Here is a 27,238-nt window from a genome sequence, read left to right as displayed (position 1 = left end):
GGTAGTTCTATTGACTTCATGCGACATTCAGTGTAGAATATCGAGTTCTTGTTACAACACCAGCAACGTTTAGTCCACAAAGTGTATCCTGTGTCTGATGATACTGGAAATGATCTGTGAAATGAAAAAGGTAAGTAAAACTTTTGATTAATTTTAGTTTATTTGAATTTTAACTACCAGTAAAAAATATGTTTTTTCCGTATCTAATGGTTTATTTATTTAGAATTAGAATATGATTTGTCTTGCGTTTCAATGAAATCGCTCGGACAACTTAAGAAGTAGTGCCTTTGTCTATATTAGTTTTCGCATGTTCGCTCGGACAACTTAAGTTCTTAAGAAGTAGTGCCTTTGTCTATATTAGTTTTCGCATGTTATAAATTATGACGAAAATTTTCAAAGAAAAGTAATTTAACTGTGAATATTACAAATTTAAAAAAAAAAATATCTGATAAAATTTAAACGGACAATTTCTCGCAAAATTAATTTGTTTTATGGGTAACAATTATACTATATATAATTATTGAACAGTGTCAGTTAATGTAAACGAATATCTACTTAAGTCAAAGTTGAAATGCTGACAACAAAACATGTTTATTTCCAAAATAATTTGATTTATAACTAATACTGGCAACAACGTTCTACTGTACTTTGTCTGTTTATAAATTGGTTATAACTATAAAAACACAATGTTTAATGATACTCCACCGCCGACGAATGATATGTTTTTCTCTTTCAAAAACAGGAACAGACGAATTCGTACTTTTCTTCAGTTACAAAAGTTACCTACTTTACACAATTACCACCATTGACAATTTTGAGCTTCTATATCTCTAGCACTATGTCCTATTTGAAATGAAATACTGATTACACATGCACCAAAAGCAAAATAAATCATTTGATATTATTTTTTGTTAATTAGATATATTATACAAATGTATATTTATATATACATTATTAAACACCCAATTATAGTTCAAGTGAAGAGTATCGTTTATGCTCTGTCGGCGATGGAGCATCTTAAACAATGCAAGTTTATTTTTGCCCATTAGGCCTCTTAAAATTCTCAAAATCCTGTTGTGCTCTGTTTACCGATAGCAACATATGCAATTATATATCAATATAACTGTCAATTGTAAAGTACTATTTGACCCCTTTGGCTCTTGTAATTTTCAAAATGTTAGGCCAAAACACCAATGATCCAACATTATGCAGTTTAAAAACCACCAGACACAAAATAACAGTTAATAACTATGCATTTATTAACTGTTCATAAGCAGCTTGTCTATACAACATACAATTATATTAATACACAAAAACTACAAAACATTTACCATTACATATACATATTACATCAAAAAAAAACTTAATGACTTACTTACCAGGTATTTAATGACATCTTACCGGTATTTAATGACATCTTACCCGGTATCTAATGACATCTTACCCGGTATTTAATGACATCTTACCCGGTATTTAATGTAATCATCTTCGACATCACCCGGTATTTAATGACATCTTACCGGTATTTAATGTCCTATCTTACCCGGTATTTTGAATGACATCTTACCCGGTATTTAATGGACATCTTACCGGTATTTAATGACAATCTTAACCCCGGTATTTAATGACATCTTTCACGGTATTTAATGCCATCTTATACCGGTATTTAATGACATCTTACCCGTATTTAATGACATCTTACCGGTATTTAATGACATCTTACCCGGTATTTAATGACATCTTACCCGGTATTTAATGTCATCTTACCCGGTATTTAATGACATCTTACCCGGTATTTAATGACATCTTACCCGGTATTTAATGTCATCTTACCCGGTATTTAATGACATCTTACCCGGTATTTAATGTCATCTTACCCGGTATTTAATGACATCTTACCCGGTATTTAATGTCATCTTACCCTGTATTAAATGTCATCTTACCCGGTATTTAATGACATCTTACCCGGTATTTAATGACATCTTACCCGATATTTAATGTCATCTTACCCGGTATTTGCCATGTATTTACATCTTACCCGGTATTTAATGTAACATCTTAACCGGTATTTAATGTCATCTTACCCGGTATTTAATGACATCTTACCCCGGTATTTAATGTCATCTTACCCGGTATTTAATGCCATCTTACCCGGTATTTAATGACATCTTACCCGGTATTTAATGTCATCTTACCCGGTATTTAATGTCATCTTACCCGGTATTTAATGACATCTTACCCGGTATTTAATGACATCTTACCCTGTATTTAATGTCATCTTACCCGGTATTTAATGTCATCTTACCAGGTATTAATGTACATCTTACCCGACTATTTAATGTCATCTTACCGCTGTATTTAATGTCATCTTACCCGGTATTTAATGTCATCTTACCCGGTATTTAATGACATCTTACCCGGTATTTAATGTCATCTTACCCGGTATTTAATGACATCTTACCCGGTATTTAATGACATCTTACCCGGTATTTAATGACATCTTACCCGGTATTTAATGACATCTTACCCGGTATTTAATGACATCTTACCCGGTATTTAATGACATCTTACCCGGTATTTAATGACATCTTACCCGGTATTTAATGACATCTTACCCGGTATTTAATGTCATCTTACCCTGTATTTAATGACATCTTACCCGGTATTTAATGACATCTTACCCGGTATTTAATGACATCTTACCCGGTATTTAATGACATCTTACCCGGTATTTAATGACATCTTACCCGTATTTAATGTCATCTTACCCTGTATTTAATGTCATCTTACCCGGTATTTAATGACATCTTACCCGGTATTTAATGCCATCTTACCCGGTATTTAATGTCTGCACATCCCACGTACCCGGTATTTAATGTCATCTTACCCGGTATTTAATGTCATCTTACCCGGTATTTAATGACATCTTACCCGGTATTTAATGACATCTTACCCGGTATTTAATGTCATCTTACCCGGTATTTAATGACATCTTACCCGGTATTTAATGACATCTTACCCGGTATTTAATGACATCTTACCCGGTATTTAATGACATCTTACCCGGTATTTAATGACATCTTACCCGGTATTTAATGACATCTTACCCGGTATTTAATGACATCTTACCCGGTATTTAATGTCATCTTACCCGGTATTTAATGACATCTTACCCGGTATTTAATGCCATCTTACCCGGTATTTAATGTCATCTTACCCGGTATTTAATGACATCTTACCCGGTATTTAATGTCATCTTACCCGGTATTTAATGTCATCTTACCCGGTATTTAATGACATCTTACCCGGTATTTAATGTCATCTTACCCGGTCTTAACCGGATAATCTAATGACATCTTACCCTGTTATTTTAATGTCCTTACCGGGTATTTAATGCCATCTTACCCGGTATTTAATGACATCTTACCCGGTATTTAATGTCATCTTACCCTGTATTTAATGCCATCTTACCCGGTATTTAATGACACCTCTTACCCGGTATTTAATGTGATCTTACCCGGTATTTAATGACATCTTTACCCTGTATTTAATGGCCAATCATACTTACCCGGTATTTAATGACATCTTACCCGGTATTTAATGACATCTTACCCGGTATTTAATGACATCTTACCCGGTATTTAATGACATCTTACCCGGTATTTAATGTCATCTTACCCGGTATTTAATGACATCTTACCCGGTATTTAATGACATCTTACCCGGTATTTAATGACATCTTACCCGGTATTTAATGACCATCTTACCCGGTATTTAATGACATCTTACCAGGTATTTAATGACTTCTTACCCGGTATTTAATGACATCTTACCCGGTATTTAATGACATCTTACCCGGTATTTAATGACATCTTACCCGGTATTTAATGACATCTTACCCGGTATTTAATGACATCTTACCCGGTATTTAATGACATCTTACCCGGTATTTAATGACATCTTACCCGGTATTTAATGTCATCTTACCCGGTATTTAATGACATCTTACCCGGTATTTAATGACATCTTACCCGGTATTTAATGTCATCTTACCCGGTATTTAATTGCATCCTTACCCGGTATTTTAATGTCATCTTACCCGGTATTTAATTGTACATCTTTCCCGGTATTTAATGGCCATCTTACCCGGTATTTAATGCCATCTTACCCGGTATTTAATGACATCTTACCCGGTATTTAATGACATCTTACCCGGTATTTAATGACATCTTACCCGGTATTTAATGTCATCTTACCCGGTATTTAATGACATCTTACCCGGTATTTAATGACATCTTACCCGGTATTTAATGACATCTTACCCTGGTATTTAATGTCATCTTACCCGGTATTTAATGATATCTTACCCTGTATTTAATGACATCTTACCCGGTATTTAATGTCATCTTACCCGGTATTTAATGACATCTTACCCGGTATTTAATGACATCTTACCACTGGTATTTAATGCCATCTTACCCGGTATTTAATGTCATCTTACCCGGTATTTAATGACATCTTACCAGGTATTTAATGCCATCTTACACCGGTATTTAATGTCATCTTACCCGGTATTTAACGACATCTTACCCGGTATTTAATGACATCTTATCCCGTATTTAATGCCATCTTACCCGGTATTTAATGACATCTTACCGGTATTTAATGATCATCTTACCCGGTTAATTAATGTACATCTTACCCGGTATTTAATGACATCTTACCCGGTATTTAATGACATCTAACTCCGGTATTTAATGTCATCTTACCCGGTATTTAATGACATCTTACCCGGTATTTAATGCAATCTTACCCGGTATTTAATGCCATCTTACCCGGTATTTAATGACATCTTACCCGGTATTTAATGACATCTTACCCGGTATTTAATGACATCTTACCCGGTATTTAATGTCATCTTACCCTGTATTTAATGACATCTTACCCGGTATTTAATGACATCTTACCCGGTATTTAATGTCATCTTACCCGGTATTTAATGACATCTTACCCGGTATTTAATGTCATCTTACCCGGTATTTAATGACATCTTACCCGGTATTTAATGACATCTTACCCGGTATTTAATGTCATCTTACCCGGTATTTAATGACATCTTACCGGTATTTAATGACCATCTTACCCCTGGTATTTAATGTCATCTTTACCCGGTATTTAATGAACATCTTACCCGGTATTTAATGTCATCTTACCCTGTATTTAATGCCATCTTACCCTGTATTTATCTTAATGCCATCTTACCCGGTATTTAATGTCATCTTACCCGGTATTTAATGACATCTTACCCGGTATTTAATGACATCTTACCCGGTATTTAATGACATCTTACCCGGTATTTAATGACATCTTACCCGGTATTTAATGACATCTTACCCGGTATTTAATGTCAACCCTGTACATCTTACCCTGTATTTAATGACATCTTACCCGGTATTTAATGACATCTTACCCGGTATTTAATGACATCTTACCCGGTATTTAATGACATCTTACCCGGTATTTAATGCCATCTTACCCGGTATTTAATGACATCTTACCCGGTATTTAATGTCATCTTACCCGGTATTTAATGACATCTTACCCGGTATTTAATGACATCTTACCCGGTATTTAATGTCATCTTACCCGGTATTTAATGACATCTTACCCGGTATTTAATGACATCTTACCCGGTATTTAATGTCATCTTACCCGGTATTTAATGACATCTTACCCGGTATTTAATGACATCTTACCCGGTATTTAATGACATCTTACCCGGTATTTAATGACATCTTACCCGGTATTTAATGACATCTTACCCGGTATTTAATGTCATCTTACCCGGTATTTAATGTCAATCTTACCCGATATTTAATGTCATCTTACCCGGTATTTAATGACATCTTACCCGGTATTTAATGTTGGTCATCCCTTACCCCCCGTATTTAATGACATCTTACCCGGTATTTTTCTATGACATCTTACCCAGGTATTTAATGTCAATCTTACCCAGTATTTAATGTCATCTTACCCGGTATTTAATGACATCTTACCCGGTATTTAATGACATCTTACCCGGTATTTAATGACATCTTACCCGGTATTTAATGCCATCTTACCCGGTATTTAATGACATCTTACCCGGTATTTAATGACATCTTACCCGGTATTTAATGTCATCTTACCCGGTATTTAATGACATCTTACCCGGTATTTAATGACATCTTACCCGGTATTTAATGTCATCTTACCCGGTATTTAATGCCATCTTACCCGGTATTTAATGACATCTTACCCGGTATTTAATGTCATCTTACCCGGTATTTAATGACATCTTACCCGGTATTTAATGTCATCTTACCCGGTATTTAATGACATCTTACCGGTAATTACATGAACAGCTTATCGATATTTAATGTCATCTTACCGCGAGTATTTAATGTCATCTTACCCGGTATTTAATGACATCTTACCCGGGAATATTTAATGACATCTTACCCGGTATTTTTAATGAATTTTTTTTTTAATGTCATTACCCGGTATTTAATGACATCTAACAGGTATTTAATGTCATCTTACCCGGTATTTAATGTCATCTTACCCGGTATTTAATGACATCTTACCCGGTATTTAATGTCATCTTACCCGGTATTTAATGACATCTTACCCGGTATTTAATGACATCTTACCCTGTATTTAATGACATCTTACCCGGTATTTAATGTCATCTTACCCGGTATTTAATGTCATCTTACCCGGTATTTAATGTCATCTTTACCCGGTATTTAATGACATCTTACCCGGTAGATTAATGCATCTTACCAGGTATTTAATGCCATCTTACCCTGTATTTAATGCCATCTTACCCGGTATTTAATGTCATCTTACCGGTATTTAATGTACATCTTACCCGTATTTAATGCCATCTTACCTACCCTGTATTTGATTTAATGACCATCTTACCCGGTATTTAATGTCATCTTACCCGGTATTTAATGTACCATCTTACCGGTATTTAATGTCATCTTACCCCTGTATTTAATGCCATCTTACCCGGTATTTAATGTCTTCTTACCCGGTATTTAATGCCATCTTACCCGGTATTTAATGCCAATCTTCATACCCTGTATTTAATGCATCTTACCCGGTATTTAATGCCATCTTTACCCTTGTATTTAATGGCCATCCTTACCCGGTATTTAATGTCCATCTTACCCCTGTATTTAATGATGCCATCTTACCCTGTTATTTAATGCCATCTTACCCTGTATTTAATGACCATCTTACCCGGTATTTAATGTGCATCTTTACCCGGTATTTAATGACATCTTACCCGGTATTTAATGTACATCTTACCCGGTATTTAATGACATCTTACCCGGTATTTAAATGACATCTTACCCGGTATTTAATGCCATCTTACCCGGTATTTAATGCAATCTTACCCGGTATTTAATGACATCTTACCCGGTATTTAATGTCATCTTACCCTGTATTTAATGCCATCTTACCCGGTATTTAATGACATCTTACCCGGTATTTAATGTCATCTTACCCGGTATTTAATGACATCTTACCCGGTATTTAATGTCATCTTACCCGGTATTTAATGTCATCTTACCCGGTATTTAATGACATCTTACCCGGTATTTAATGCCATCTTACCCGGTATTTAATGACATCTTAGCCCGGTATTAATGACGCATCTCTTACCCTTGTATTTAATGCCATCTTACCCGGTATTTAATGTCATCTTATACGATATTTAATGACCATCTTACCCGGTATTTAATGACATCTTACCCGGTAATTAATGACATCTTACCCTGTATTTAATGTCATCTTACCCGGTATTTAATGCCATCTTGTACCCGGTATTTAATTGCCATCTTACCCGGTATTTAATGCCATCTTACCAGGTATTTAATGACATCTTACCCGGTATTTAATGTCATCTTACCCGGTATTTAATGTCATCTTACCCGGTATTTAATGTCATCTTACCCGGTATTTAATGACATCTTACCCGGTATTTAATGACATCTTACCCGGTATTTAATGTCATCTTACCCGGTATTTAATGACATCTTACCCGGTATTTAATGACATCTTACCCGGTATTTAATGTCATCTTAACCCGGTATTTAATGTCATCTTACCAGTATTTAATGGACATCTTACCCGGGTATTTAATGACATCTTACCCGGTATTTAATGACATCTTACCCGGTATTTAATGACATCTTACCCGGTATTTAATGTCATCTTACCCGGTATTTAATGACATCTTACGCCAGTTAATTTTAATGACATCTTGATCCGAGTATTTAATGACATCTTACCCCGTTATTTAATGACATCTTACCCAGGTAATTTATTGACATCTTACCCGCGTATTTAATTGACATCTTATCCGAGTATTTAATGACATCTTATCCGGTATTTAATGACATCTTATCCCGGTATTTAATGTCATCTTAACCCAGTATTTAATGCCAATCTTTAACCGGAGTATTTAATGTCATCTTACCCGGTATTTAATGACCATCTTACCCGGTATTTAACGTGTCATCTGACCCGGGGTATTTCAATGTCATCTTACCCAGGTATTAAATGTCAATCTTACCGACCTGAGTATTTAATGACATCTTACCCGGTATTTAAATGTCATCTTACCCGGTATTTAACTTGTCATCTTACCCGGTATTTAATGTTCATCTTATCCGGTATTTAATGACATCTTACCCGGTATTTAATGACATCTTACCCGGTATTTAATGTCATCTTTCTCCCGGTATTTAATGTCAATCTTACCCGGTATTTAATGTCATCTTACCCGGTATTTAATGACATCTTACCGGTATTTTAATGTCATCTTACCCGGTATTTAAATTACATCTTTACCCGGTATTTAATGTCATCTTTTGCTGCCCGGTATTTGAATGACATCTTACCCGGTATTTAATGTCATCATCTTACCGCGGTATTTAATGTCCTTTTGTCCGGTATTCAACGACATCTTACCGACGGTATTTAATGTCATCTTACCCGGTATTTAAAATGGACATCTTACCCAGTTATTTAATGACAATCTTATCCAGGTATTTAATGACATCTTACCCGGTATTTAATGACATCTTAACCGTATTTAATGACATCTTAATGACCGTATTTAATGACATCTTACTACCCTGTATTGTAATGTCATCTTACCCGGTATTTAATGACATCTTACACGGTATTTAATGTCATCTTACCCGGTATTTAATGCCATCTTACCCAGTAATTTAAATGTTCATCTTACCCGGTATTTAATGACATCTTACCCGGTATTTAACGTCCATCTTACCCGGTATTTAAATGTCATCTTACCCGGTATTTAATGCCATCTTACCCGGTATTTAATGTCCATCTTACCAGGGTATTTAATGACATCTACCCGGTATTTAATGACATCTTACCCGGTATTTAATGACATCTTACCCGGTATTTAATGGTCATCTTACCCTAGGTATTTAATGGACATCCTATCCGGTATTTAATGTCATCTTATCCGGTTGTAAAAATGACAATTTACCCGGTTTTTAATGTCATCTTAAAAACAATTAAATGCCACATCAAACCCGGTATTTAATGCAACATCTTACCATTTACATGTATGTACAGCTTACGGAATTTAGTCAGCTTTACCGGGTTCAAAATGACATATTTAACCCGGTATTTAAATATCAATCTTACACGTTTTTCTTGAAAGTATTACCGTTTATTTCAAGAACATAATATTGAATGTCTTCTTTACCCATACTTTAACACGACCCTTATGGCCACAGCACATAACGTTCATTAGGCGATAGGCACATTATTGAAGTTTACCATACCGGTATTTATGCTTAATTGAAATTTAATGTAACATCTGTACCCGGTTTATTACCAATGGAGATCATTCCACGTCTACATTTCATCACATACCGGTATTTTGTATCGTCATTCTTCACGCAGGGTAAATATCTGTACCAAGGTACTGTAACATTTTGAAATCGGCAATGCTGTATTCAAACATAAAATGCAACCTTTTCAATGATAGTATATGTTAACCAACAGGTTAAGCAATGTATTTACAATTTACCATTATTTACAACCATAATATATTTATGATTGACCAACAGTTCTGCATATTATTTTAATGACTGTTATAATTGAAAGTGTTTCAATAGTGTCATTTTACAAAGAGACAAAACACATACTATACCGCACAAATGTCATACGGACATCCACACACAACCATTACAAACACAAAACATACGGACATCAAAACACACACAACTTACACAAGGCCATTCATTACAAACACAAAACTTATACGGACACACACACAACCATTACAAACACAAAACATACGGACATCCACACAACAACATGTCATCTTTTCACAAACAATCACATACAAACACAAAACATACATTATCCACACACAACCATTACAAACACAAAACATACGGACATCCACACAAACCATTACAAACACAAAACATACGGACATCCACACACAACCATTACAAACAAACAAAAAACCATACGGATATGCCCACTACACAATCCAACTACAAAACAAAAATCACTATCGTCACATAGTCCACTGTAACACGTAACACAATTACAGAAACTTAATAAAAGTACTATATGATAAATCAAACGCGACAATCCGATTACATAACACAAGAAAAACCATTACAAACAACAAAACATACGGGACACTACCACACACAAGCCATTACAAACGTCACAAAACATACGGACATCCACACACAGCCATGACAAACACAAACATAAACGGAAATCCACTACACAAAAATACACAGAAAACATAAACCGACAACTTACAGACACAAAAACATACCCACATTTACAATCAGACCCAATGACAAATCACAAAACCATACTGACCGTCCACTTAACACTAACCATAGTACTAGAACACAAAATACATTCAAACATGGACAATCCACAGACAACCCTACAATCAACTAGAACCATATATACAAAACAACAAGAAACATTACAACTTTCGGACAACCACTCACACCTAACCACAATTACAAACACTACAAAACATTTCATGCGAGGCCACACACCCCGTCAACCCCCCCGCCCCCATATCCGGACATTCCTAAAGCAAATAAGCCTCCAAGCGTTGTGTTCCCAGCGTTAGACTAACGACCCCATTAGTGAGAACTATGAAACATACGTGCATTACTTCCTCTCACAACTATACTCCACCCACCCCTCCCCACCGTCATCCACTCGCTACCCCTTAGACAGCTAGGGTGATACCCTCCCTACGATCCTCTCAGCGCCGGATACACGCAAACAACACAGGCACATCGATCTACACACCTACCTCTACAAACTACACACACGAATCCGACCCATTACAAACACACAAAACATACGGACATCCACATAACACAACCAATTGTTACAAAACACACAAAACTCATTCCGGACGTCGGAATCCACATACAATCCGATTACAAAACACTTATTACATTACGGTCATCCTCCACACAAAACAAAATGACTGACCAACACAAAACATTATCGGAAACATGAGTGGACATCCACACACAACCATTACAAACACAAATCATACGGACATCCACACACAACCATTACAAACACAAATACAAATGACATACGACAGCCACACACAACCATTACAAACACAAAACATACGGACATCCACACACAAACCATTACAAACACAAAACATAACGGACATCCACACACAACCATTACAAACACAAAACATACGGACATCCACACCACATTACAAACACAAAACATACGGACATCCACACACAACCATTTACAAACACAAAACATACGGACATCCACACACAACCATTACAAACACAAAACATACGGACATCCACACACAACCATTACAAACACAAAACATACGGACATCCACACACACACACAAACAACGGATCACATACACAAACACAAACACATACGGACATCCACACACAACCATTACAAACACAAAACATACGGACATCCACACACAACCATTACAAACACAAAACATACGGACATCCACACACAACCATTACAAACACAAAAAACATACGGACATCCACACACAACCATTACAAACACAAAACATACGGACATCCACACACAACCATTACAAACACAAAACATACGGACATCCACACACAACCATTACAAACACAAAACATACGGACATCCACACACAACCATTACAAACACAAAACATACGGACATCCACACACAACCATTACAAACACAAAACATACGGACATCCACACACAACCATTACAAACACAAAACATACGGACATCCACACACAACCATTACAAACACAAAACATACGGACATCCACACACAACCATTACAAACACAAAACATACGGACATCCACACACAACCATTACAAACACAAAACATACGGACATCCACACACAACCATTACAAACACAAAACATACGGACATCCACACACAACCATTACAAACACAAAACATACGGACATCCACACACAACCATTACAAACACAAAACATACGGACATCCACACACAACCATTACAAACACAAAACATACGGACATCCACACACAACCACTACAAACACAAAACATACGGACATCCACACACAACCACTACAAACACAAAACATACGGACATCCACACACAACCATTACAAACACAAAACATACGGACATCCACACACAACCATTACAAACACAAAACATACGGACATCCACACACAACCACTACAAACACAAAACATACGGACATCCACACACAACCATTACAAACACAAAACATACGGACATCCACACACAACCATTACAAACACAAAACATACGGACATCCACACACAACCATTACAAACACAAAACATACGGACATCCACACACAACCACTACAAACACAAAACATACGGACATCCACACACAACCATTACAAACACAAAACATACGGACATCCACACACAACCATTACAAACACAAAACATACGGACATCCACACACAACCATTACAAACACAAAACATACGGACATCCACACACAACCATTACAAACACAAACATACGGACATCCACACACAACCATTACAAACACAAAACATACGGACATCCACACACAACCATTACAAACACAAAACATACGGACATCCACACACAACCACTTACAAACACAAAACATACGGACATCCACACACAACCACTACAAACACAAAACATACGGACATCCACACACAACCATTACAAACACAAAACATACGGACATCCACACACAACCATTACACAAACACAAAACATACGGACATCCACACACAACCATTACAAACACAAAACATACGGACATCCACACACAACCATTACAAACACAAAACATACGGACATCCACACACAACCATTACAAACACAAAACATACGGACATCCACACACAAACCATTACAAACACAAAACATACGGACATCCACACACAACCACAAACCGATACAAACACAAACAAAACATACGGACATCCACACACAACCATTACAAACACAAAACATACGGACATCCACACACAACCATTACAAACACAAAACATACGGACATCCACACACAACCATTACAAACACAAAACATACGGACATCCACACACAAACATTACAAACACAAAACACATACGGACATCCACACACAACCATTACAAACACAAAACATACGGACATCCACACACAACCATTACAAACACAAAACATACGGACATCCACACACAACCATTACAAACACAAAACATACGGACATCCACACACAACCATTACAAACACAAAACATACGGACATCCACACACAACCATTACAAACACAAAACATACGGACATCCACACACAACCATTACAAACACAAAACATACGGACATCCACACACAACCATTACAAACACAAAACATACGGACATCCACACACAACCATTACAAACACAAAACATACGGACATCCACACACAACCATTACAAACACAAAACATACGGACATCCACACACAACCATTACACAACAAACACAAAACATACGGACATCCACACACAACCATTACAAACACAAAACATACGGACATCCACACACAACCATTACAAACACAAAACATACGGACATCCACACACAACCATTACAAACACAAAACATACGGACATCCACACACAACCATTACAAACACAAAACATACGGACATCCACACACAACCATTACAAACACAAAACATACGGACATCCACACACAACCATTACAAACACAAAACATACGGACATCCACACACAACCATTACAAACACAAAACATACGGACATCCACACACAACCATTACAAACACAAAACATACGGACATCCACACACAACCATTACAAACACAAAACATACATCCACAAACCATTACAAACACAAAACATACGGACATCCACACACAACCATTACAAACACAAAACATACGGACATCCACACACAACCACTACAAACACAAAACATACGGACATCCACACACAACCACTACAAACACAAAACATACGGACATCCACACACAACCATTACAAACACAAAACATACGGACATCCACACACAACCATTACAAACACAAAACATACGGACATGAGGGTAGGGGGTGGGGGGTATTGACGTTGACTTATGTTATACCTATTTTTGGTACACCTTCATTTCATCTCACCAATACCTGGGTATTATTATCCTTTTCGTCAACATTTCTTACAATGAGAAGTATCGCTGTATGAAAAACTTTTAATGACGGACATTTCGTATTTCAAGATGGCAGTCGTCCTAGGATTTTTTTCAAAACACTATTTTTTTCAAAACACTATATCGTGAAATGTTGAGGACATAAAGTACTACATGTATGCAAAGTGTAATAATTCTATCCGGATATGCAGCATTATTCAGCCAAACTACAAGTAACCTGTTCATATAGAAGATTGATTGACACAACCAAATTACCTAATGATACGAAATGGTACATACAACAGTATTTTACTTTAATATCACACATTGCCACGCCAAGGGAACCTGTTTCTATTTCCTTTGCCTTATAGCAATTTTTCCAAATATACATATAGTTTGCATTTCCACTGATTTTGTCGTTTTTACGATTGATATTTTGTTTTTGCTTATTGTTAAACTGTATTATTTTTAGCAACTAAATTCATTTAAGATTTAATATTTTACCTGCTCTATTCCAGTGAATTCTATATTACACAGTTATAATAATCATTTTTATCTTTTGACCAGGACGAATACACAGCAGGTACAAATTAACTTTACCTGTAAAAAAATACGTACAGTCATTAAATCAGCTATCGGGGTTCTAATTTTGTAGCCTATTCCTGCATCCGTTGGAAGCATTTCATAATTGATTTATCATAGGCACACATTTGATTGATAACAGTTGATGAAATTGATTTGTGCTGTCATCCAGAAACAATCCGAAACATTTTTCTAAAAAAAGTATACGTGTTTGAATTCGTTTATTGATTGGTGTTTGTCATAGACAATTGGTTCAAAATCAATTAAAACACGACATTTGTTTTCCATTTCTCTTTCACCCTTTGAATTTAATTACTGACATATATGAAGAAATTGCATTTTCCAAATAAACCAATTTCGTAATGCGATACTTTACACATTTAGATATATATTGTTTACAAAAATATAGGGAAGACACAACAAATTGTGAATAAGTTAGTAACTGTAAAGCGATATAATTTTGCCCCAAACGTATTAGCTTACAGTTATATTACACTTGTTATCACTCCCCGGACAATTTAAAATAGATCGTTTAAATGTTATTTTATAATGCTAGTCGTCACGTGTTTCCAGGCGGCGCACTAAATACTAAGCAGTGCGTAGCTGACAATCACTACGCTACACATCAAAGAACATGATCCTACATTGTTAACGTAGATTTACACCCGGATTCTCAATATGGTATTGTAACTACATTTTTGTCCGCAGATACAAATGATCTAACACTATTATTGTTATTTGATATACTTGAAAACGTTATTAACATTAAAATGGTAATTTGATAAAATGCAGATATTTTTCTCGATATGCATCTTGACGTTGGATTTTGAATAACTTCTATAGCAAAATGAATGACACATATGCTTCTTTACTTCATTATTTTTCAGTATGTAAAATCAATATGAATATAATTGATTAGTTTCCATTTGGAAATGGAAAAGTTCGGTTCGATTAATTTTTTTCATTAATTTTACTGGTGTTCTTTCATTATTCACCACATATCATCTATCATGGCTATAACTGACATACTGAAACACTAATTGTATTTATTTCCACTTAAGCCGCTTACATTGACAATGAAAGCAATCGTCAAGACATCAACAGCGATGTATTCCGTTATCCATGCAAATCCTAACAAGACCACGATCTCAATGCAGTAAAGTGAAATAGCACTTTGAAAGCAGTATTCAGGATAGAGGATCACGAGACTCAAAGTGATATATGTTTCATGGAAAGATGGCGATACATTATGTCACTTCAAACATATTTTTCCAGACAGCACAGCTCATATTACCACTCAATCCTTGTAATTTATAGCCTATCACCATTTCTATATTGGTATATGTTTAACTTTCAAATTTCGTATCCGAAATCATATTTTTTTTTTTTAAATATGGACACCATTCTGTTAAAAGATTATGCGATCGGCAATTTGAGCTCGAACATGTTTGTTTCACAGATAGTGGAGAAATCAACAATTCTTTTATTTTTTCCACATTATATCACGTGTATAACACATTTTACTGAGGTATATGATTCCATTGCAAAACAAAGTCTTATCGTAACTTTAAATGTGATTCGGATAAGCTACACAAACCAAATTATTATGATATGATTCACGGAGATTACTATCGTGTTGTAGAGAGACAGATTTCAAATATCCTCTTGGAAAAACATAAACAAAAAAAAAGCAGAAAATGTGCCAAAATTAGCTTCATGTTAACAGTCAATTCACGTGTATCAATGCCAATTAAATTCAATTCAGTCAATACGTTCATTCGTATTCAAGTTTTCATGCGTGTGGTTTTTTTCATGTAAGCTTATTTGACTTAAGATCATTCGGTAGTTTGAGTACGCTGGCTTACCCGAATGTTATGTTAGACCATTCGGGATATCAATAAGGACTTCATATGTTTCATACATTTTTCTATTTTTTATCTATGTCTAGATTGTGATGTTTTTCCTTTTCAGGTTTTTCTGGCTGTGGTAGTCTTCCTGTGTTTTGTGAATGTTTCAGGTAACTGATATCATCTTCATCATCATAATCATCATAAGCTTCATAATCATCATAATCTTCATCATCTTCATCATCATCATAATCCTTATCATCATCTTCATCATGAATATCATCGTCAATCCTCTCCACCTCATCATGATCTTCATCATCATCATCATCATCATCATTATCCTCCTCATTCTCCTCCTCCTACTTATCATTATCTTCGTGATCATTATCATTATTATCCATCATCATTATCATTATCGTCGAATGCCACATCGGTATTCATTTTCAACATTATCAATGATAAATAAATGTCTTAAATCAAGAGATCAAAACTTAAAGAAAAAAAAAATTCCTGCCGAAAAATTAATTTGTCTTATTCAATCCTTAAACCTTAAAGTCTGTTCCAAAAAAGCGTATAATAAGAACAACATGTCTTTTTTACTATTTATTTTTGTTATACATTCATAGCACAAAATCCGTACCCGCCAACGATTTGGAAGAGGAAGTTGATATTTGTGTCTGTGAGGACATCCTGGTATGATGCGTCTCATTACTGTCACTCAAACCATTCTGGTCTCATGGACGACACGTCTGAAGCGACTAAGGAGATGATCAAATTCTATAAAGACAGCGATTTACACTGGAAACCCCATGACTTGTATGTTAATTTCTGAAAATTGCTTGCTTTACATTGTAAAGTTTTAAGATATTGTTTCCAGCGTTTGTTTTACATCCTCTAAACAACCAATGCCCTTGTATGTCATTTTTTTGTATGATTGATTGTATTTAATGATAATGATAACTAGTTTTGTATAATTGTATGTTAGTGATACTGACTACTGGTTTGGTATAATTGTATGTTAGTGATACTAACCACTAGTTTTGTATAATTGTATGTTAGTGATAATAACCACTAGTTTTGTACAATTGTATGTCAGTGATACTAACCACTAGTTTTGTACGATTGTATGTTAGTGATACTAACCACTAGTTTTGTATAATTGTATGTTAGTGATACTAACCACTAGTTTTGTATAATTGTATGTTAGTGATACTAACCACTAGTTTTGTATAATTGTATGTTAGTTATACAAACCACTAGTTTTGTATAATTGTATGTCAGTGATACTAACCACTAGTTTTGTATAATTGTATGTTAGTGATACTAACCACTAGTTTTGTATAATTGTATGTTAGTGATACAAACCACTAGTTTTGTACAATTGTATGTTAGTGATACTAACCACTAGTTTTGTATAATTGTATGTTAGTATACTAACCACTAGTTTTGTATAATTGTATGTTAGTGATACTAACCACTAGTTTTGTATAATTGTATGTTAGTGATACTAACCACTAGTTTTGTATAATTGTATGTTAGTTATACTAACCACTAGTTTTGTATAATTGTATGTCAGTGATACTACTACCACTAGTTTTGTATAATTGTATGTTAGTGATACTAACCACTAGTTTTGTATAATTGTATGTCAGTGATACTAACCACTAGTTTTGTATAATTGTATGTCAGTGATACTAACCACTAGTTTTGTGTATGTCAGTGATACTAACACTAGTTTTGTATAATTGTATGTCAGTGTGATACTAACCACTAGTTTTGTACAATTGTATGTCAGTGATACTAACCACTAGTTTTGTACAATTGTATGTTAGTGATACTAACCACTAGTTTTGTACAATTGTATGTTAGTGATACTAACCACTAGTTTTGTACAATTGTATGTTAGTGATACTAACCACTAGTTTTGTATAATTGTATGTTAGTAATACTAACCACTAGTTTTGTATAATTGTATGTTAGTTATACTAACCACTAGTTTTGTACAATTGTATGTCAGTGATGCTAACCACTAGTTTTGTACAATTGTATGTTAGTGATACTAACCACTAGTTTTGTACAATTGTATGTCAGTGATAATAACCACTAGTTTTGGATAATTGTATGTTAGTAATACAAACCACTAGTTTTGTACAATTGTATGTTAGTGATACTAACCACTAGTTTTGTACAATTGTATGTCAGTGATACTAACCACTGGTTATGTATAATTGTTTGTTAGTGATACTAACCACTAGTTTTGTACAAATGTATGTCAGTGATACTAATCACTAGTTTTGTACAATTGTATGTCAGTGATACTAACCACTAGTTTTGTATAATTGTGTGTCAGTGATACTAACCACTAGTTTTGTACAATTGTATGTTAGTGATACTAACCACTAGTTTTGTACAATGGTATGTTAGTGATACTAACCACTAGTTTTGTATAATTGTATGTCAGTGACACTAACCACTAGTTTTGTATAATTGTATAACCACTAGTTTTGTACAATTGTATGTTAGTGATACTAACCACTAGTTTTGTACAATTGTATGTCAGTGATACTAACCACTAGTTTTGTACAATTGTATGTTAGTGATACTAACCACTAGTTTTGTACAATTGTATGTTAGTGATACTAACCACTAGTTTTGTACAATTGTATGTTAGTGATACTAACCACTAGTTTTGTACAATTGTATGTCAGTGATACTAACCACTAGTTTTGTACAATTGTATGTTAGTGATACTAACCACTAGTTTTGTACAATTGTATGTTAGTGATACTAACCACTAGTTTTGTATAATTGTATGTTAGTTATACTAACCACTAGTTTTGTACAATTGTATGTCAGTGATACTAACCACTAGTTTTGTATAATTGTATGTAAGTGATACTAACCACTAGTTTTGTACAATTGTATGTTAGTAATACTAACCATTAGTTTTGTATAATTGTATGTTAGTGAAACTGACTAGTGGTTTGGTATAATTGTATGTTAGTGATACTAACCACTAGTTTTGTATAATTGTATGTCAGTGATACTAACCACTAGTTTTGTACAATTGTATGTTAGTGATACTAACCACTAGTTTTGTATAATTGTATGTCAGTGATACTAACCACTAGTTTTGTACAATTGTATGTTAGTGATACTAACCACTATAGTTTTGTATAATTGTATGTTAGTGATACTAACCACTAGTTTTGTATAATTGTATGTCAGTGATACTAACCACTAGTTTTGTATAATTGTATGTTAGTGATACTAACCACTAGTTTTGTATAATTGTATGTCAGTGATACTAACCACTAGTTTTGTATAATTGTATGTTAGTGATACTAACCACTAGTTTTGTACAATTGTATGTCAGTGATACTAACCACTAGTTTTGTATAATTGTATGTTAGTAATACAAACCACTAGTTTTGTATAATTGTATGTTAGTGATACTAACCACTAGTTTTGTACAATTGTATGTCAGTGATACTAACCACTAGTTTTGTATAATTGTATGTCAGTGATACTAACCACTAGTTTTGTATAATTGTATGTCAGTGATACTAACCACTAGTTTTGTACAATTGTATGTCAGTGATACTAACCACTAGTTTTGTATAATTGTATGTTAGTGATACTAACCACTAGTTTTGTATAATTGTATGTTAGTGATACTAACCACTAGTTTTGTACAATTGTATGTTAGTGATACTAACCACTAGTTTTGTATAATTGTATGTCAGTGATACTAACCACTAGTTTTGTACAATTGTATGTTAGTGATACTAACCACTAGTTTTGTACAATTGTATGTTAGTGATACTAACCACTAGTTTTGTACAATTGTATGTTAGTGATACTAACCACTAGTTTTGTATAATTGTATGTTAGTTATACTAACCACTAGTTTTGTACAATTGTATGTCAGTGATACTAACCACTAGTTTTGTATATGTAGTGATAACACTGTGTATGTTAGTGATACTAACCACTAGTTTTATACAATTGTATGTTAGTGATAATATCCACTAGTTTTGGATAATTGTATGTTAGTAATACAAACCACAAGTTTTGTATAATTGTATGTTAGTGATACTAACCACTAATTTGGTACAATTGTATGTCAGTGATACTAACCACTGGTTATGTATGATTGTATGTTAGTGATACTAACCACTAGTTTTGTACAAAGGTATGTCAGTGATACTAACCACTAGTTTTGTACAATTGTATGTCAGTGATACTAACCACTAGTTTTGTATAATTGTGTGTCAGTGATACTAACCACTAGTTTTGTACAATTGTATGTTAGTGATACTAACCACTAGTTTTGTACAATGGTATGTTAGTGATACTAACCACTAGTTTTGTATAATTGTATGTCAGTGACACTAACCACTAGTTTTGTACAATTGTAGGTTAGTGATACTAACCACTAGTTTTGTACAATTGTATGTCAGTGATACTAACCACTAGTTTTGTACAATTGTATGTTAGTGATACTAACCACTAGTTTTGTATAATTGTATGTTAGTGATACTAACCACTAGTTTTGTATAATTGTATGTTAGTGATACTAACCACTAGTTTTGTACAATTGTATGTCAGTGATACTAACCACTAGTTTTGTATAATTGTATGTAAGTGATACTAACCACTAGTTTTGTACAATTGTATGTTAGTAATACTAACCATTAGTTTTGTATAATTGTATGTTAGTGAAACTGACTAGTGGTTTGGTATAATTGTATGTTAGTGATACTAACCACTAGTTTTGTACAATTGTATGTTAGTGATACTAACCACTAGTTTTGTTTGTATAATTGTATGTCAGTGATACTAACCACTAGTTTTGTATAATTGTATGTCAGTGATACTAACCACTAGTTTTGTACAATTGTATGTTAGTGATACTAACCACTAGTTTTGTATAATTGTATGTTAGTGATACTAACTACTGTTTGTTGTATAATTGTATGTCAGTGTATGACTAACCACTAGTTTTGTATAATTGTATGTAAGTGATACTAACCACTAGTTTTGTATATATGTATGTCAGTGATACTAACCACTAGTTTTGTATAATTGTATGTCAGTGATACTAACCACTAGTTTTGTACAATTGTATGTTAGTGATACAAACCACTAGTTTTGTATAATTGTTTGTTAGTGATACTAACCACTACAATTGTATGTAGTGTACTAACCACTAGTTTTGTACAATTGTATGTAGTGATACTAACCACTAGTTTTGTACAATTGTATGTCAGTGATACTAACCACTAGTTTTGTACAATTGTATGTTAGTGATACTAACCACTAGTTTTGTATAATTGTATGTTAGTGATACTAACCACTAGTTTTGTTTTGTATATATTGTTTGTATAATGTATGTTAGTGATACTAACCACTAGTTTTGTACAATTGTATGTCAGTGATACTAACCACTAGTTTTGTATAATTGTATGTAAGTGATACTAACCACTAGTTTTGTACAATTGGATGTTAGTAATACTAACCATTAGTTTTGTATAATTGTATGTTAGTGAAACTGACTAGTGGTTTGGTATAATTGTATGTTAGTGATACTAACCACTAGTTTTGTATAATTGTATGTCAGTGATACTAACCACTAGTTTTGTACAATTGTATGTTAGTGATACTAACCACTAGTTTTGTATAATTGTATGTTATGTTAGTGAAACTGACTACTGGTTTGGTATAATTGTATGTCAATGATATTAACCACTAGTTTTGTATAATTGTATGTAAGTGATACTAACCACTAGTTTTGTATAATTGTATGTCAGTGATACTAGCCCACTAGTTTTGTACAATTGTATGTTAGTGATACAAACCACTAGTTTTGTATAATTGTATGTTAGTGATACTAACCACTAGTTTTGTATAATTGTATGTCAGTGATACTAACCACTAGTTTTGTACAATTGTATGTCAGTGATACTAACCACTAGTTTTGTACAATTGTATGTTAGTGATACTAACCACTAGTTTTGTATAATTGTGTGTCAGTGATACTAACCACTAGTTTTGTATAATTGTATGTTAGTGAAAATGACTACTGGTTTGGTATAATTGTATGTGTCATGATACTAACCACTAGTTTTGTACAATTGTATGTTAGTGATACTAACCACTAGTTTTGTACAATTGTATGTTAGTGATACTAACCACTAGTTTTGTACAATTGTATGTCAGTGATACTAACCACTAGTTTTGTACAATAATACTAACCACTAGTTTTGTATAATTGTATGTTAGTGATACTAACCACTAGTTTTGTACGAATTGTATGTTTGTGATACTAACCACTAGTTTTGTATAATTGTATGTCAGTGATACTAACCACTAGTTTTGTACAATTGTATGTTCGTGATACTAACCACTAGTTTTGTATAATTGTATGTAAGTGATACTAACCACTAGTTTTGTATAATTGTATGTCAGTGATACTAACCACTAGTTTTGTAAATTGTATGTTAGTAATACTAACCACTAGTTTTGTACAATTGTATGTTAGTGATACTAACCACTAGTTTTGTACAATTGTATGTTAGTGATACTAACCACTAGTTTTGTATAATTGTATGTCAGTGATACTAACCACTAGTTTTGTATAATTGTATGTCAGTGATACTAACCACTAGTTTTGTACAATTGTATGTTAGTGATACTAACCACTAGTTTTGTATAATTGTATGTTAGTGATACTAACCACTAGTTTTGTATATTGTATGTTAGTGATACTAACACTAGTTTTGTATAATTGTATGTCAGTGATAATGTTTCTGAACTAACACTAGTTTTGTATAATTGTATGTAAGTGATACTAACCACTAGTTTTGTATAATTGTATGTCAGTGATACTAACCACTAGTTTTGTAAATTGTATGTTAGTAATACTAACCACTAGTTTTGTACAATTGTATGTTAGTGATACTAACCACTAGTTTTGTACAATTGTATGTTAGTGATACTAACCACTAGTTTTGTATAATTGTATGTCAGTGATACTAACCACTAGTTTTGTATAATTGTATGTTAGTGATACTAACCACTAGTTTTGTACAATTGTATGTTAGTGATACTAACCACTAGTTTTGTACAATTGTATGTCAGTGATACTAACCACTAGTTTTGTATAATTGTATGTTAGTGATACTAACCACTAGTTTTGTATAATTGTATGTTAGTGATACTAACCACTAGTTTTGTATAATTGTATGTTAGTAATACTTACCACTAGTTTTGTATAATTGTATGTTAGTGATACTAACCACCAGTTTTGTATAATTGTATTTTAGCAATAGTGACTACTGGTTTGGTATGTATCTGACGGATCCCCACACACTAGAATACATCTGGGAAGGAAGCTGTGAGATTATCAATGCTACATTGTTTGAACGATTTAAAGACGGTATCCCTGTAGATGCTTCTGATCTTGATATCACAAAAAGATGTGGTTTTGCGCAGAAAGGGGATAGTAAGTGGGATTGGGACGACTGTGCATTAGCTAACACCTTCACATCAGTGTGCCAAGAAAACACGGGTAATTCAAATGACTTCCTTGTGTTGTACTTTACATATCAATACAATCAAACTAGCGCTAGGCAAAGAAACAGTAAACAAAGTTTTAACATTTATATATTTATTGAGAGAATCACCGTGAAATAGACTGGAAACACGAACAATACGACTTGGCTCAAATAACGAATGGCAAAGATCTTTATGGGTTAATTTCCTTTTGAAGTAATATCCATATCATTTAAGACGTAAAATAACCATTTTATCTACATTTATTCTGCACATTCCTCGTTATTCAGTACCATTAAAGTACTATTAATACACAAGAACATCAAAGGACAATGTCTGTGCGATTTAATATTCTTTGTGTCGACCAAGTGTTATATAGGTCCTACCGAGCTCACGGCTCAAATCTTTCTGTCTTTTCAAGGACCATGTTTCTTCGAACGAGATACACATCAAGGAGCATGCACAAAAGGGAGTGATGAATCGTGGATTGTAACGACAACTACACGCGATGAGTGTGAAGAATACTGTCGTCAAATGATGGCTAGGAGTGTGGAGAAAGGTGAATGTTGGGCGGTCACGTACATCAATAGTAGTCAAACGTGTCTTCCGTCTGTCCACGAGGAGCCATTGAGGTTTGAAGCGAGTACAGGTGAATACCACGTCTCGTGTTCCGAAAACTTAGTAACAGATAGAGGCCTGGACTCGTTTGTGAGCTGGAAAAGATGTTATGATGGTAAGACCATTGAGTTTCTCTCGAATCATAATATGTAGATTTAGTATACAAAGCAATCCATGTATTACTTTCACACCTGCAACTATTTATTTGCTGCTTTGAAACTGCGTTAGATATGAATTCGAAGCAATTCTTCGAGATTTAGAGATTTTCTAGTAAGTACCCTCATACGAATCTCTCTTTCGTATTTATACATTTCAGAGCCCGAAGTAGTAGGCTCTATCCCAAGTGCAAATGAAGATGCACCTACCTGTTTTCCATTAACAACAACTACTACGACAACGGCAACCGCCACGGAAACATCAACAACTACTACAGCAACATCTACAATACCGACAACATCAACAGCAACGTCTACAACTACATTACCGCCAACAACAACGTCTACATCTACGGTACCGCCAACAACAACGTCTACATCTACGGTACCGCCAACAACAACGTCTACATCTACGGTACCGCCAACAACAACGTCTACATCTACGGTACCTCCAACAACAACGTCTACATCTACGGTTCCTCCAACAACAACGTCTACATCTACGGTACCCCCAACAACAACGTCTACATCTACGGTACCGCAACAACAACGTCTACATCTACGGTACCGCCAACAACAACGTCTACATCTACGTACCCCAACAACAACGCTACATCTACGGTTCCTCCAACAACAACTTCTACATCTACGGTACCGCCAACAACAACGTCTACATCTACGGTACCGCCAACAACAACGTCTACATCTACGGTACCTCCAACAACAACGTCTACATCTACGGTACCGCCAACAACAACGTCTACATCTACGGTACCGCCAACAACAACGTCTACATCTACGGTACCGCCAACAACAACGTCTACATCTACGGTACCGCCAACAACAACGTCTACATCTACGGTACCGCCAACAACAACGTCTACATCTACGGTACCGCCAACAACAACGTCTACATCTACGATACCTCCAACAACTACTACAACTAATATACCATCAACGTCATCAAATACCACAGCACCATCAGCAACCCCAACAACAACTTCATCACCGACTATAACCTTACCTATAGCAAACTGTCATTGTCGGTGTTTAGTCATTTCAAATGACACAGTGACAATAGAAGAAAAAATAAAAGAGCTAAAGAAGCAACTCACCGTGGACAAGAAACAGACATCGTCTTATATACGTTCTGTAACCAGCGCAACAGATGACCGTGTTAGCGCCACAACAATGGGCGCTACATTAGGCGTAGGGATACTTGTTGGTGTAGCAGTTCTAATTCTGCTAGCGGATTTTGTCACTGTGTATAGAAGTATTTGTGATTCAGTGAAACGACATTAATATGAATGAAATAGAACAATAACGAAACACTTCAGAATAAGCTCATTCTTTAACATCATTAACAGGATTTATTTTTTACGTTTGATTTTAGTCATCTTTCAACAACATACTTACTACTATCATGTGCATGTATATTGATGTTAATCAGGAACAAAAAAAAATCAAAATTACATAAAAACAAAGCATTGCAATTTTGATATTGCAGATCTCATATATGACATATGTGGAATGTGACCCATCTACTTACATAACCTCGGTGGATTCGATATTCTGGGACGTATTCTTTTCATCATAACTTTCGCAATGAGTGTCCATTGCTGACTGAGAAAGTAATTACACAGATATTCGAGAGATGCCGATTGGTGATGAACTATTAAACAATTTAAATAATCAACCATAATACACTTTTATGAATGCATTATTATTTATCA

At 34.5% G+C, this 27,238-nt stretch overlaps 1 protein-coding gene across 1 annotated transcript; it reads left to right on the top strand.

Moving 5' to 3' along the window:
- Window positions 1-26,656, top strand: LOC138318150 (uncharacterized). The gene is made up of 6 exons (XM_069260285.1): window positions 1-130; window positions 17,300-17,345; window positions 17,802-17,991; window positions 24,504-24,748; window positions 25,154-25,465; window positions 25,667-26,656. Exons 1-6 carry the CDS (start codon window positions 98-100, stop codon window positions 26,521-26,523), a joined length of 1,683 nt encoding a protein of 560 aa, XP_069116386.1. The 5' UTR covers window positions 1-97; the 3' UTR covers window positions 26,524-26,656.
- The last annotated feature ends 582 nt before the right edge of the window (window positions 26,657-27,238 follow it).

The sequence above is a fragment of the Argopecten irradians genome, chromosome 3 (genome assembly GCF_041381155.1).
Source record: "Argopecten irradians isolate NY chromosome 3, Ai_NY, whole genome shotgun sequence".
NCBI classification, from domain to species: Eukaryota; Metazoa; Mollusca; class Bivalvia; order Pectinida; family Pectinidae; genus Argopecten; species Argopecten irradians.
This window is presented reverse-complemented; position numbering and strand designations above follow the sequence as displayed.